The following is a 14,306-nucleotide window of genomic DNA, read 5'->3' as shown; positions in this document are numbered from 1 at the left end:
TGATGAACTGCTCAAACATCCCAAAAAAAAAATATTTAAAACACAAAAACATCTTTAATTGATCTTGAGTTTATCACTATCATAAAAAGCGATTGAAATTTACAAGGACTACCTACATCTACATATCCATTACAACACGCCAGGAAAAAATATCCTATGCAATACTCAACAACAATATACCATCAAGACACAGAATAATCATAGTTCCACAAAAGTCATCCAGTTTATCTGCACTCCAAACAGAAACTGACAAGCTTACAAACCCTAAAAGTATTCCTAACATTCCCTTACTATCAACCATTTTCATTCTGTCTCGACAGTGTTAGCCTCATTGCGGGAATCTTTCATCATTCACAGCGCATCGGATTATAATCACCATTTGCTTGCATTGATTTTTGATGAAATCCCATCAAAGATGGATCTGAGGATGCTGTTGAGCACTCGGATGTGGAACCCACACAACATATGAACAATTGCAAACTCCACACCAGGTCATCTATGCTCATCTAGCCTCTCCATATCTTGCATTTCAAGTGGTTCAGGAAAGATTTCGCTGGATAACCTTTTATTAGAAGATGAATGCTCAATCCCACTGCTGCCTCGAGATCCTGCTCTCCCTGGCTGCTTTAAGCCACTGGTATTAGCATGGCCCAGAGTTGAGGCGTTATCTGGGCTATGTCTCCAGCTACCAAAAAAAGCAGCACTCCAAGATCTCCTAGATGAAGTTGTTCTCAGCCTTCCCGAGCTATACATGTCATCTCTTACCACTTTCAGAGGGTTTTCCAATGCTTTGAGGACATATTTCATTGGAGGGCGTTTAGAAGGTTTGGAATTAAGGCATGACCTAGCCACGATGGCCATTGCCCATACCTCTTCCAATAAATCTTCATCAACGATCATAGATGGGTCAACAATCTTTGCCACCAGCTCCCTGTCATATACACTGATCTGCGCCAGCGCGTGTTCTAACCACTCCCTTGTGGTGGCATCATCTGATTTGCTTATGCCAAGCTTGCCTGTAACGAGCTCAAGCAAGACCTTGCCAAAACAATACACATCATGAGCACAAGTTGCCGGAGATGAGCCTGCCCATTATCAAAGAGATATATCAGGATTTACTTAATTTTGTTTTCCAAACTGACACTTGTAGTAACACTCAAAGTTATTGGAGAAAAGGAAAGCTACAATTGGCAATATGCTAGATATGAACGAATTCTTTGTGAATTATACGTAGTTTAAAAGATGAAGAAGTTCACTTGTGAGAGAGTTCAACGTACCAGAAGTCCCTGGATCAGAGACAGAGGATCTGCACATGGGCACGAGGAATTGTTATTAGATCTTCAACAAAGGATAATAAAAATGAACCAAGAGGTAATTATTTATGCTCAAGGACAATGATGATGCCAAACACACAGGGAGTGGACCAAGTGACCAACTACCCTAATGGCAAAACCAGCGATGATGTGTTGTTGCTAGCCATGTTAATCTGGAGTATTACATAACATAGCTAATGACAACAGATTATGGCTGGGTCAAATCATTCAGCAAATCAAATATGTGAATTCACTTCAAAATGCCCAAAGAAATTAATAGCTACAACACTTACTGGGACTTCCGCAAGAACCTTGTGAGAACACTTTGATGCAAATCCCCTTCCTGGACACGAACCCTACTCAAACTTCCGAGTCGAACCTCAAACTTATCATCAAGAAGGATACTGCTCGCTTGAACATCTCTTCAAACACCAAAAGGTAATTGGATTTTAGAATTTAGAAATGACTGGAAATTCTCCATCACAAAGATAGAAATGTCATGCATGCTAGATTACTAGTTCATAGTTTAAATAAAGAAGATGATAAAGGAGACAGTCTCAAAGCACTTGGGAAGTGCTGCTATAATCTGCAGAAACATCATCCCAAGTCAAACGTTCTCATCAAAATTTGAATCTACATCCTGCTTAGCCACACCCTGTGCCTTGATCTCTTGGGCTAGTACCCAAGGGCAAAAGACAGGTTGCAATTCAGCTTCTTTACACTTGAGCATTGCAACATTCATTCCAGTCTCATGTGAATTTAAACAGCAGAAACAGCAATACTAATTAGCAATAAATAGGTGATTGAGAATACCATCCTAGACCAGGCCTTGTACTGACAAGATATCAAGCACAAATGATTCCATACTGAATACTGAATGTGCAAAGCGTGAGCTTCTCCATTCACATAGGGCATTATAATTCTAATTCATGTTTAAATAAACTACATGAATAAGATCACCACAATCAGAAAAACTATCCCAGAAAATATGGAGGAGAGTGAGGCTATTCAAAAGCAAGTATAAGTACCTATGGACAAGGGGAGGGTTGCACTCCTGGTGCAGGTAAGAGAGACCTTCAGCAGCTCCTGTAGCAATTTTCAGTCTTGTAATCCAATCCAGGGACTGCAAACCATCGTCTTCAAAATTGGTTACCCTGTACAAAGACTCAGCCAAGTCCCTATTTGGCATGTATTTGTACACCAAAAGCTTGTGATTTTCGTTCTCCAAACAATGTCCCAAAAGAGGGACTAAACGTGCATGTGAATGCTTGCTGAAAAATTCTAATTCCATCATGCAGGAATCCTGTTTCAAGCTATGCAAATTGATCCTTTTGACAACGATAGGAATTCCTCCTTCCAAAAAACCCTGGTAGAGATCTCCAGAGTGACCATGTTTGATGAGATTTCTTTCACCAAATTCACTAGTCAGACCGAGTAACTGTTCATATGTGAATGAGTCTCTCAGACTAGATACGCTAGTAGGATCCTTAGGAAGTGGTGGGCTATCTCCATCTGGAACACGCCCCACATCTGCACTTCCTCTTTCATTTGTAATGGTATTACTAAACTTCCTAAGGACCACCACGATCACCAGTACCAAAATCGTAAGGAAACCAACTCCACCAAGCAATCCCACCAAAATGTATATCCATCGCTTGCGTTTCTTTGGGACAGAACCTGGCTCTGGATTTCCAAAATAATCGAAAGTTAAGTCTCTCTCAGCATAAAACAATCTACAATCTTCCAAGCTCCTCTGATAAGGCACTGTCTGAAGGCAGTTCATGTCAAGGCTACCATTTCTTGGACTGCTAATAGTAACCTTTCCTTGGAAATAATTACCCGAAAAATCAATGGAAGTACAGTTCTCAGATAAACAAGCCGGAGTTCCATATAACTTATTGTTGGAAAGATTAAACACAGCACCACTGGCATGACCCTTGAGACTAAAATTCGTCAAATCAGCTGTAAAATTATTAGCAGAAACATCAAGAACCTGCAAATTCTGCGACGACCACAATGCATCAGGAAGAGCACCATCAAATTTATTCTCTCTCAACTCCAAAACTCTCAATTTTCCGAGACTCGGAAACAAACCATCCGGTAATCTACCCTCCAATCGATTATCCCTCAACACCAACACTTCCAAATTCCTCAACCGCATAAACTCTACAGGCAACAACCCGGATAACACATTCATGCCAAGATTAAGCTCAACCAAGTTAGAAAGATTACCCAATTCAACAGGCACCGAACCCATAAGACTATTATCAGACAAATTCAAGATTTTCAGACTAGAAATACTACCAAAAGTAGATGGTATGGACCCAGAAAAATAATTGGAAGAAAGGTCAAGTTTTGATAGATTCCTAAGCAATCCAAATTCACTTGGTAGCTGCCCAGTAAGTGAATTCCTTGAAAGATCAAGAACTAATAGCTGCATTAACTGCCCCAATGCAGCAGGTAGACTACCAGCAAGATCATTACTGCCTAGATATAAAGCATTGAGTCTAGTTAAATTACCAAGCGAAGCAGGAATCGGACCGGTGACTGAACTAGACTGGAGATCCAAGACCTTCAAAGAACCAAGCTGGTAACCAAACCAATCCGGTATCGGACCAGGAAGTGAAAACCCTGAAGCATTAAAAGACTCCAAGAAAGTACAATTAGCCAAAGAATCAACACTGAAACTGGGGTTCAAACGGCCGACCCGGGTCCGCTTAAGCCCGGATATATTGATCCCAATGACCCGCCCATTTCTGCATTGGATTCCTGTCCATTGCTTGCAGGGGTTGGATTTTATTGGCCAGTCTGTGCTCCTAATCCCCAACGATGACCGGAGATCAAACAAAGCTGACAGTTCATTTCTTGTCAAGAAACCTTGCTGACCCAACGTGCAGTGAAACAAGACCAAGATTGTAACTAAAAGAAGCTCTTTCATGGCTTCTTCTTCTTCTTCTTCTTATAATGTAAAGTTGCAGTCTATTATCGTCTATGGTGGCTCATCTTCTTGTTGAAGAACTGGTGCTGGTGTTGACTACTGCCTTCTTCTTTTCTTTTCCTCTCTTCTCTCTGTGCATTAACACGTACTGCCCCTGGTTGTTATCTCGAGTGAAATGAAAGAGAAACCAAAAATGAAAAGAAAACAGCTTTAAATGTGTTCATGTTCTGTGTAGCAGTCTTCTTTACCTCAAATCACGAGCTTTGATTCTGCCTTCGATGCCTCTGCTGCTATTCTTCTGTGTTTTAGTTGAGTTTAGCCAGCCAGCCAACCAGACTTTTCTTTTCTTTCTTTTTGAATAAAATTATACTGTGACGAGGCTGCCGAAACTGAAGGCTGAGGTTCTAACAGTGTTTGACTGCGAGTAGTCATAGAATCTGAAAAATAAATCCCTTTTATAGATTTTTAGCGGCAGTTTAGTATTGTGTTCTAAATCTTTATTTTTTAATTATTTTTTCTTTAAAATTTTTATATTTTATTATAATTTTAATACGATGATATCAAGAATTTTTTTTAAAAGATAAAAACTATTATTTTAATATATTTTTAATTAAAAAAATATTTTAAAAACAATAGTTATCATAATCATAAACACCTTTTATAAATCTATAATAATTTAAAAATTTTATGATGTTTAAGTTAATATTGACGTAAAAGGGCAAAAAAAATAAAGGATTAGATGACTTACATTATCTTATTATTCCAATTTTATAATTGAAGTTGAAGAAAAAAAACACTGAATTAATATTATATTTTAGTGTTTTTTATAGTTTTTATATGTTAATATTAAAAATAAAATAAAATTAAAATTAAAAAAATATTTTAAATAAAAAATATTTCTAAACAGCACTCCATATATTTAAAACGGTTTGATATTAACCAGTGTTATTGATTAAAACTAAATTTTAATTTAAAATAATCATAAAGCAATCCTTTATTCTGATTCCTGACCGATCATTTGATTTTGAAATAGAATAAAAACAATAAATCCTTGTTCGATAGATGTGTCTGAGGCACGGCAGGGCACGGCACGGGGTTTTATGAGAGGATAGGCAGACTTTAATGACAAAAGAGGGTGTGCCTGCCCTCAACCGTCGGGTTCTGTTTCTGTTTCAATGGTACGAAATGAATTTCTAAATTATCAATTTATCAACTTCAAGAATTTCTAAAAAAATTATTTTTTTTCGGAAACTCTGTATTAAATATAAAAAAACTGCATAAAAACTTTTATTTTACTTTGGTTTATAATTTTTTTATACCGAATTAGAAGAATTACTTGTAACATATTTTATATTTAATATGTATATCAATAAAAAATCTGTTTGACTTAAATTGACTAAATTTAGCTGTAATAAAAAATATTTTAATAGTTTTTTTCTATTCTAATAAAATTAAATGAGAGGAACAAATTATAGTAGGATATATTCTTTAAGTCTTTTTAGTCTTTTTTTTAGTCTTTTTAGTCTTCCATAAAGCAAATAAAATTTCCACACCTGCCGAACCGTACAGGTTGAAAAAAAGAAGAAGCTTTGTTAACCAAATCAAAAACATGATTGACCCGGTAACTCAATAGATTAGGATCTGATTCAGTTAAAACTCGATTATCAATTCATTGATTTTTTTTTAGAAAAAAACTTGGTTAAAATAACATTGTTTTTATTTTAAATAAAACTTAGGTTGATCTAGATCAACTCTCCCGACTCATAATTTAAACTTTATCCTGATTCAGGATTTGAAAGTATGTTTTTTATATATGGTTGGTTTTCAATTGAGCCATAGAGAAGAGCTCGGATTCGGTTTTGGGTGAACCCACTTGGCCAAGGTTAAACTAGAAGGGTGGTGGCTGGCTGGCATTGGGTTCGTTGACTAATTCCGGGTTTCATGGTCAGCAACGTTTGTAAAAGAACTCTATATATAATGTATTTATTTTATTTTTTTGCTAATAATATTTGGTCGTGAAAGATTATGGTGATTATAATATTATGTGAAATAAATCTTAAAAAATGGGTCTAACATTTGATTTTAATACTAATTTCCTTATATATATATATTTTCATTGCCGTAATTATTCCACCAAGGATACCAAGCTTTTTAATGTGTGTGTTTGGTGAGTTTTTGCCTGACTTTTCTGCTAAAAATAGTTGTTATATCGTTCAACTGTGTTTTGAACGAGTACTGGATTTCTTTTTTATAAAATATTTTTATCTTCCAAAAAAATAATATAATTACTATTTAGATGAGAGAAGGAGGAGACCGAGAGAGTGGTCAAATTTTTTATCATAAATTAATTTTTTTTTTTTATGGGAAGTGGTTTCTTGCAAGCGACTTATGTATTTATTTTTTATTAAAAAAATGGTTAAATAAAAGATATTTTTAGTTTGGTTTGATTTCTAATTTTTTTTTATTTTAAAAAAAAACACTTTTTAGAAGTTGTAAAAATTTAAAAATATCATGTTATTTCTTAATTATATCATTTTTTATCCTCAATCTTCTGATTGTTATATATTTTATTTTGAATATTTTTTATTTCAATTCCATGCTTTAAAATTTAATTTGATTTGATTTGATTTTATACAAATTCTAGTCATTTTTCTTTTAATTATTATTTATTTGCTCTTGTCTTTTTTTAATTGAAATTTTTATCTATTCTATCCGATTCTTATTTTTTTTATTGTTAATTTGAAATAATTTGAATTTTTTATCTATCATATCCGTTTTTATTTTTTATTTTTAACTGATATTTATTTTATTTGAAATAATTTATGAAATTGTTTTTTTATCCTCTTTCAATTTTTTTATTTATCATATTTGATTCTTATTTTTTAATAAAATTTAAAAAAATATTAATAAATTATTTTTTGACTTATTTTCCATGAAATTACAATACTAAAAAATATTGTAAAACTTATTATTATTTTTTTTATAATACCATTTTTCATGAAAACCATTTTAAAAAAAAAACTTCCGGCAAACAATCGGCCGACAAGAACAATAGCGATAAGAAGAGAAGATGATTTGACGAAATGGCCATCATATCAATACCATCCCTAACACTAACACTAACACATGGATGGTGACGGACGTGGCAATTTCCAACACGTTAAACATCGTGGTCCCCTCTACAGGTACGGCTCCGCGTTTCTCATCGTGTCATGGCTGCTGCTTGTAGAAGTTACACTCCTCTATTCTCTAACCTCTTGCTTTTTTACCCCATCATGCCATTTTTTTAACTCAAAAGGGAAGCGGTAACTATTTTTAATTAATCTCTATTTTTTTTCTTAACTTTTCACCATTGCTATTAAATTAAATTTATTTGTTCTATTACTCGAATCTAGGGATCGATTGTTTTATAAAAGAATTTATTAAACTCGGTTAATTCATCATCTAATCAATCTGATTAGAAAAAAAAAACTAAATTTAATTTAGATTTGTTTTAAATTAAAAAAATTTAAAATAATATTATTGTAAATTGGTTCGGGTGACCCTGAATTTATATACCCAATTCATAGCCTAAACCTAAAATCAAGTTATAAGCCAATTCAAGATATATATACACCATAAGAATATGATTAATGGCCACACACCATCTTATCCTCTATGATTTTTTCTTCTTTTGCTTAGGTTTTTTTTTTTTTTTTTTTTTTTGAATTTGATGGGATAGGATGACCACATAAAGTTGTGGAAGTCACACGATGAGACAAAAGTGAGCTGATGCGCTGTCTCGAACTGAAAAGAAATAAAATCGTTGCTTAAATTAATTGATTAAATAAAGGGATATAAGGTCACACACACGACAAGGAGAGGACTTGGAGAAAAATAAAATCGGGTAGCCCATCAAATCCCAAGCATGGAACAATGGCCTCCCCGCTACGGAAAACGATACTATATCCTTGTCGTTGAAGGTGACACAGCCTGAATCTAAAGCTACTTTCCACGAAATTAAAGGTTGACAGAAACTGATCCCGATAATGATGAAGGTGCACTGCTTTACGACTTGTCGTAGTTAAAAAACCCAGCCCGTTTACGAGACATACATCATGAATGAACGGATCATGTCAAGTTGGATTAATTTATTTTTATTTTTAAAATTAAATAAAGATTCATTTAAGTTTTTATCGGATTAATATAATTACAAGTTAGCATGTCAAGTTAATCATTATATTATATGATCCAATATAAAATTTGATTTAAATGGGACCGAATCATGGATGGATTATATTAAGTTGGATTGATTTTCTTTTATTTTTTTTAAATTAAATTGAGTTTTATTTAAATTTTGATCGGATTTACTTTATCGCAAGTTAATCCGTTGAGTTAAGGTCTGTTTGGAATTATAGTAGTTGTTACGATTCAAAGTACTTTTCGTTTAAAAATGTATCAAAATAATATTTTTTTTATTTTTTAAAAATTATTTTTGAAATTAGTATATCAAAAACAATCTTAAAATAATTTAATTTTTAAAATTCTGAAGGAACACAATTTTACTTACGTTTCCGAACAAGCCCTTAATATCCTATATAAAACTCAATTGAAATTGGACCGGTTTTACGAGAATGATGATGCAGTCATGTCAATGGTTAAAAGCCAAGCAAAGAAAGGAGAAAGGTACGTTTCCAAGATGGCCATTCAACATGTGTCTGCTGAGACGTCAAATTGGTAATAAGACAGTTCCTAATTCATAATTGTACTACTTGAAAGGAACATCCACTTTGACTTGGTCTCGTGCGAAAATGATTTATTTTAATTATATAATTAATCAAGGGATCTGATCTCTGCTTTTCATAATCAAAGAAGGCCACCGATTCATACCTGATACGCTCACTACGTTCGTTTTCTATGGTGATGGCCGATGGGAGGAGGAGTTCCTATCTCTGATTCTCCCCACGACACGATAAACATATGCAAACAAAACTATCATATGCTTACCAGATTGATACTTCTTATTCCACTTAAATTCTACTGCCAAATTTACTAATATAGTAGGATATATATACAAATTAATCCGGTTATTTATAATAATCTAAAAAAAAATCCTACTACCTATCTTGATATTGTAAAGGCCCTACCATTAAAAATGATGAAAAATATTTTTTTTATTTTCATATTCTATTTATTATCTATTAAATAAAAATATAATTGATTATATTTTATTTATCAGATTTTAAATATCCTGTTAAATATTTATTATTCGAGTATTATTTATTATTCAATAATATATATATATATATTCTGATACAAGTTTTGATCAGGTTATTAATATTTATTCATTATTCACCGATTAAAATAACTATTAACAAAAACTCACCTATACAGATTGAACAATAAGACTTATGTAGCATATCCCTTCTCGGCTAGCTAGCTTCAATGTCTACAATGTTAGTAAATATACCTTATAGTCAATTGATTGGTTATATATAGTACATGATTTTATTTATGTAAAATATATTTATTATTAATAAAAGTTTTTTTATCTTTAATATTCATTTATAATTGATTAATGAATTTAATGTTTAATTAATGAATCTATAGCAAAGATAAAGTCCATGCGAACAAAAATGCTTTGCAAAAGAGATTATAAAGTTCTTATAATTTTGATATTTCTATTGCATCAAAACTATCCCACGTGAGTGAGCGGTGTCGGAGGTCAAGGAGTCGCCACCTAGTCGTTTGGTTCAGGATTACTAGGAAATTCTAGGGTAAGAGACTGATTGTGGTTAGAGAAGATATTAGCACTACTGACGCACCTTACTTAAGGTAAGCTGCATTATGTTGTGTTCATAAGATTTGAAGGTTTTGATGGGTTCCTAACTGTTGATTTGTCCATAACTCAGGATAAAAGATTTACTCTTAAAAATAAATCTGGTATTTTGAATTTATTATGAGCTCGTATGCCTAGATAAATTTTTATGGAAATGGTCCATGTAAGTGCCCTGATAGGGTTCACCTATCCTGAAAGGCGAAGGGGTTTTCCACACTTTGTATATTGTAGTAAAAAATACTCCCAATTAAAATTGCCGAGTATCTAAAAATAATTCTGAAAATTTTCTAGTCAACTCCTAGTATTTAAATACCAGCCTACTTATAGGTCCAACATTTATACCAGGGTGTTGAACATTAATTTTCATGAATTAAAATATTTACAGTTATTGAGATATTAGCCAAATCCTTAAGGAATTTTACAAAGTTGTTGTAAATTCAAAAAAAAAATGCAAAGGAAAATCCGCACAGGTATTTTCTAAAACAATACCAATTTTTTTTAAAAAAAAATGCAATTTTTTCATAAAAACTGGGTCATATGCAATAAACAAAAATTATTTTTATTACTATTTTTAAAGTTTTTAATTTTTATTTTTTTAATTTTTTTTGTAAGGCCATATTTGGCAAAAACCATTTTTTCTTCCTTAGAGAACTGCTCAAACAGGTCTAAGAGTGTGTTTTCCAAACACCTCCTTAGGTAAAAAATCCTTTTATTAAAAAGTGACAGACCAAACAAAACCTTAATATCTGATCCGATTTTGACTCGACTAGATTGACCTGAAACAAACCAAAAACAAAGACCAACACCAAAAATAGATTAACCATAAAAAAACATAAAAACTCAAATTTTCTTAGACAAAACTAATCAAACATAAAGAAAATAAAAAACATGAAGAACATTCAAATCCGAACCCAACAATGTGAAACCTAACCCATACTAGATTTCAAACAAACAAAGGCATGATTTTATTTGTAAACATTCATAGATCAAGAATCAAGCATCACAACCTATCAATAATCACTAAAAAGCAAGGATTTGATCAAAATAGGTTTAGGTTCAAAACCAAAACCTTAGGATTAAAACCTTTAAAAACTTGTTAATGATGCAAATAAATCCTAGATTATTGACTAACCGAGTTGCCCAGATGGTTTACTGCAAACAAATGGACTAAAACTGGTCCAAATCATAGTGCTAAGACAATATTCTTTTCAAGAACACAAAGAACATTGCCCAGTAAATACCTAGAATTGAAGAACAAGCTGCCAAACTTAGAAAATAGACTTTTAGGCCTTTAAACCTACTGCTTTTGGTCCTTACAAACCACATTATCAATACCAATCATAGTTGTATCAAAATAAACTAACAAAAACATCAAATCATCATAAACATGCATTAAGTTCCATTTTCCAAAACTACCAAATTAAATCAACAAGCATGCTTAACTAAAATGAGGTTCAAAACTGACACTTTAACACCCTGTAGGACTAAAACAAAACTTAGGAGTCTAGAACAATGCATTAACAAACTAGAAAAACATTAAATAATTTGTTGCCATATTTGGCAAATTTTATTCAAACTAAATGCAAGCTTAACATACTAGGACACCAATCTTCACATCAATATATTAAAAAAAAAAAAACATTACATTATATGGTAATCAAAGGGTTTGAATCCACTAGGCCTCATAGACTCCACTTTCAAAGTTTGCGAAAGTATACCTTCCAAGCTTGAAATCTTCAATGGGAGTAGATTTCTGCTGTTGATTTTCGTTCTTCTTGTCTCTAAACCTAACAAGGCCAAACCTTTGAACCTTTTCTAAGCTCTTGAACTTAGTATTCAATCTTTTAAACCTTAACCAAATTTCTTCCCTCTCCTCTCTTTTCGCCCCCCTTTTCTGTCAGATTACCTCTCTCTTTATAGGCTGATTCAGAGCTTCTAGATGAGCTTGTTAGGATTTTAACAAACCAAAACTAGGCTGGTTTTATTACATGATAAATGGTTTTGGATTTAGGTGGTTTTGATCAAACTTAGAGGTCAAAGTGAAATGTCTCAGCTCTTTGATCTTGAGAGAAGTTTTCTCAGCCTTTGATAAGAATCATCTGAGAATTTTTAAGTGTGAACACATGAAAAAATTGGGTGGTTTTGTGCAAATGGGTACCTCAGTCAAAGCTGATTGGGTTAGCCATTTTCAAGGCTTCGTCAAAGCAATTCCAACATCATCGTCGTTGAAGACCACCTGAAATTGGTAGAGGGGGTACGTATCTTTTGTTTGGATCCAACCTTATTTAATTTGGAGGTCTGTAGCTCCACATTCACTCACTTGAAGGTGCCAACTTGATTAGCCTAGAATCTGAAAATTGAGTGATGACTGATTACAGACAAGATTTTGAGGACTTCTATGGAAGAATTGAGATTTAAATGTTTAATTTCATGAAAATGGGGTTGTAAAAGGGATGTTCCTCTTCCATTTGCAAAAAAAAACCGCATGCCAGTTGAAGGTCTAGAACTCCACAACGAGCTCTTGGAAGGTGCCAACCTGATCATCATGAATTGCTAAAAAAAAAAGATTAACATAAGCTGAATGACGTGTCATTTGAGTTAGATCCTTAGAAATTAGGTTTTTTAATTTGAGATATGATAGATTTCATTTTAGTCATTGTTCTTCTAATTGCTTTTAATTGCACCCTTAATTGCCTCCTAAACTCTTAATTCCATATAATTTCACCCCTGCCAAACTCAATCATCAGACCCAAAGTTTAGCGCAATTTTTATCTTGGTCATTGGTTTCTTATTTGTGCATTTGGACTCTTAATTGACTATTAAACTTTCAATTCTTTAACCTAGGCCCTGATTTGGTCAATTTCAACCATTGAAGTCTTGTGCCTTTTAAGATTTGGTCACTGGTTTTAAATTTCTTCAATTAAACCTTTAATTGGCCATCAGACTTTAAGTTTTTTTACAATTAAGCTCCTGATTTAACCAATTAAACTTTTCAAAGTCTAATTTCAGTCCCTAAACTTCAATTTCTTCTAATTAACACCAAAATTGACTCTAAAAAATTATTTTCTTACAATTAAGTCCTTAATAAAATTAATTATGCCTTCCAAAATCTTCATTAAGTCCTTACTCATCCAAATTTGTATTTCTTTACCCCAAATACAAATATTCCACTAATGGAGCCTTTTATCAATCAGAATCGGGTTGCCAATTTTACCAATCTTGTACTTTCTAGTCCTCTAGCTTTTCCACTTGTTACTTTAATCCTTTATCACCAACTTGAACAATCTTATAGGCTTTCTTCATGTGTATCCTCTTGTATTTCTAGATTTTTTTTCTTGATTTTTTATGGGGTAAAAAATTAGGAACAACATATGCCCCCTCTTTAAAATGCTTACGAAGCAAAATCTTATCAAGGTTTTGCGTAGTGAGCTTGTAAGGAAAAAGTATTTGTCCTTTATGTTGGGTGATCTACCAATCCAAAGACTTTGATTTTAAAATTCAAAAACTGGTATATTTTTACGAGCAACCTGCCCCTTTCTAATTCAAAAACTGATATATTTTCATGGGCAACCTGCTCTTTTCAAATTTCAAAAAGAACTTCAGCAAGCATCCATGCTTCCCCTGAAATTGGTCTATTTTCACAGACAACCTGCCCATTTTGAAATTCAAAAACTAGTATATTTTCACGGGTGACCTGTTCTTTTCAAATTTTAAAAAGAAATTCAACAAGCGTCTATGTTTCCATAAAATTGATTTATTTTCACGGACAACCTGCCCATTTTGAAATCCAAAAATTGGTTTATTTTTATGGGCGACCTGTCCTTTTAAATTTCAAAAGAACTTCAGCAAGCGTCCATGCTTCCCTGAAGTTGGTCTAATTTCACGGGCGACCTTCCCATTTTGAAATTAAAAAACTAGGATTTTCATCAGAATTCTTCAAAGCTTTCCTAAAATAGAATTCAAAACAAAATGCCCTCAAAGGATAAACTCTTAAAACGAGTGCTTTTTCTTATGGTCTTAGTTGTCCACACCATATGGATGGGATGCCTTTGCTATTTCTCGACCGTTCACCCATGCAAATTTCTCCACCTTTCTTCTTGATTGATGAATTCTGCACTAACATTATTTCAAAGTTGAGGTTCAACCATATGCAATGCATGCTTTTTAAAATATAGCCCTCCATTTTCTTCACAATCTCTTCTTTTGATTTTTTGATGTGGTCACTTTATTCGACTCA

General features: G+C 33.0%; 1 protein-coding gene across 2 annotated transcripts; it reads right to left on the bottom strand.

The window, feature by feature from the left end:
- Positions 1-34: 34 nt before the first annotated feature.
- On the bottom strand, positions 35-4,687 carry LOC7461507 (probable LRR receptor-like serine/threonine-protein kinase At2g16250). Of its 2 annotated transcripts, none has more exons than XM_024594769.2 (5): positions 4,500-4,687; positions 2,342-4,405; positions 1,607-1,735; positions 1,278-1,306; positions 35-1,085 (listed from the first exon to the last, which is right to left on the bottom strand). In XM_024594769.2, the coding sequence occupies exons 2-5, from the start codon at positions 4,249-4,251 to the stop codon at positions 493-495; spliced, it is 2,661 nt and encodes an 886-aa protein (XP_024450537.1). In that variant the 5' UTR covers positions 4,252-4,405; positions 4,500-4,687; the 3' UTR covers positions 35-492. The 2 variants fall into 2 exon arrangements, with proteins under 2 accessions (XP_024450537.1, XP_024450538.1); XM_024594770.2 differs by having other exon boundaries at positions 2,342-4,382.
- Positions 4,688-14,306: the final 9,619 nt, after the last annotated feature.

This window comes from Populus trichocarpa, chromosome 2 (genome assembly GCF_000002775.5).
Source record: "Populus trichocarpa isolate Nisqually-1 chromosome 2, P.trichocarpa_v4.1, whole genome shotgun sequence".
NCBI lineage: Eukaryota > Viridiplantae > Streptophyta > Magnoliopsida > Malpighiales > Salicaceae > Populus > Populus trichocarpa.
The sequence above is the reverse complement of the archived record's forward strand: the minus strand, read 5'-3'. Positions and strand labels throughout refer to the sequence as shown.

What these genes read in the sequence shown, in the direction of transcription:
- LOC7461507 (XM_024594769.2), bottom strand. Translation starts at nt 4,251, where the DNA reads ATGAAAGAGCTTCTTTTAGTTACAATCTTGGTCTTGTTTCACTGCACG. An exon ending in AGGTTCTTGCGGAAGTCCCA is followed by an intron (nt 1,307 to 1,606) that starts GTAAGTGTTGTA and finishes GCCCATGTGCAG; the next exon opens with ATCCTCTGTCTCTGATCCAG. An exon ending in CTCTGATCCAGGGACTTCTG is followed by an intron (nt 1,086 to 1,277) that starts GTACGTTGAACT and finishes GATAATGGGCAG; the next exon opens with GCTCATCTCCGGCAACTTGT.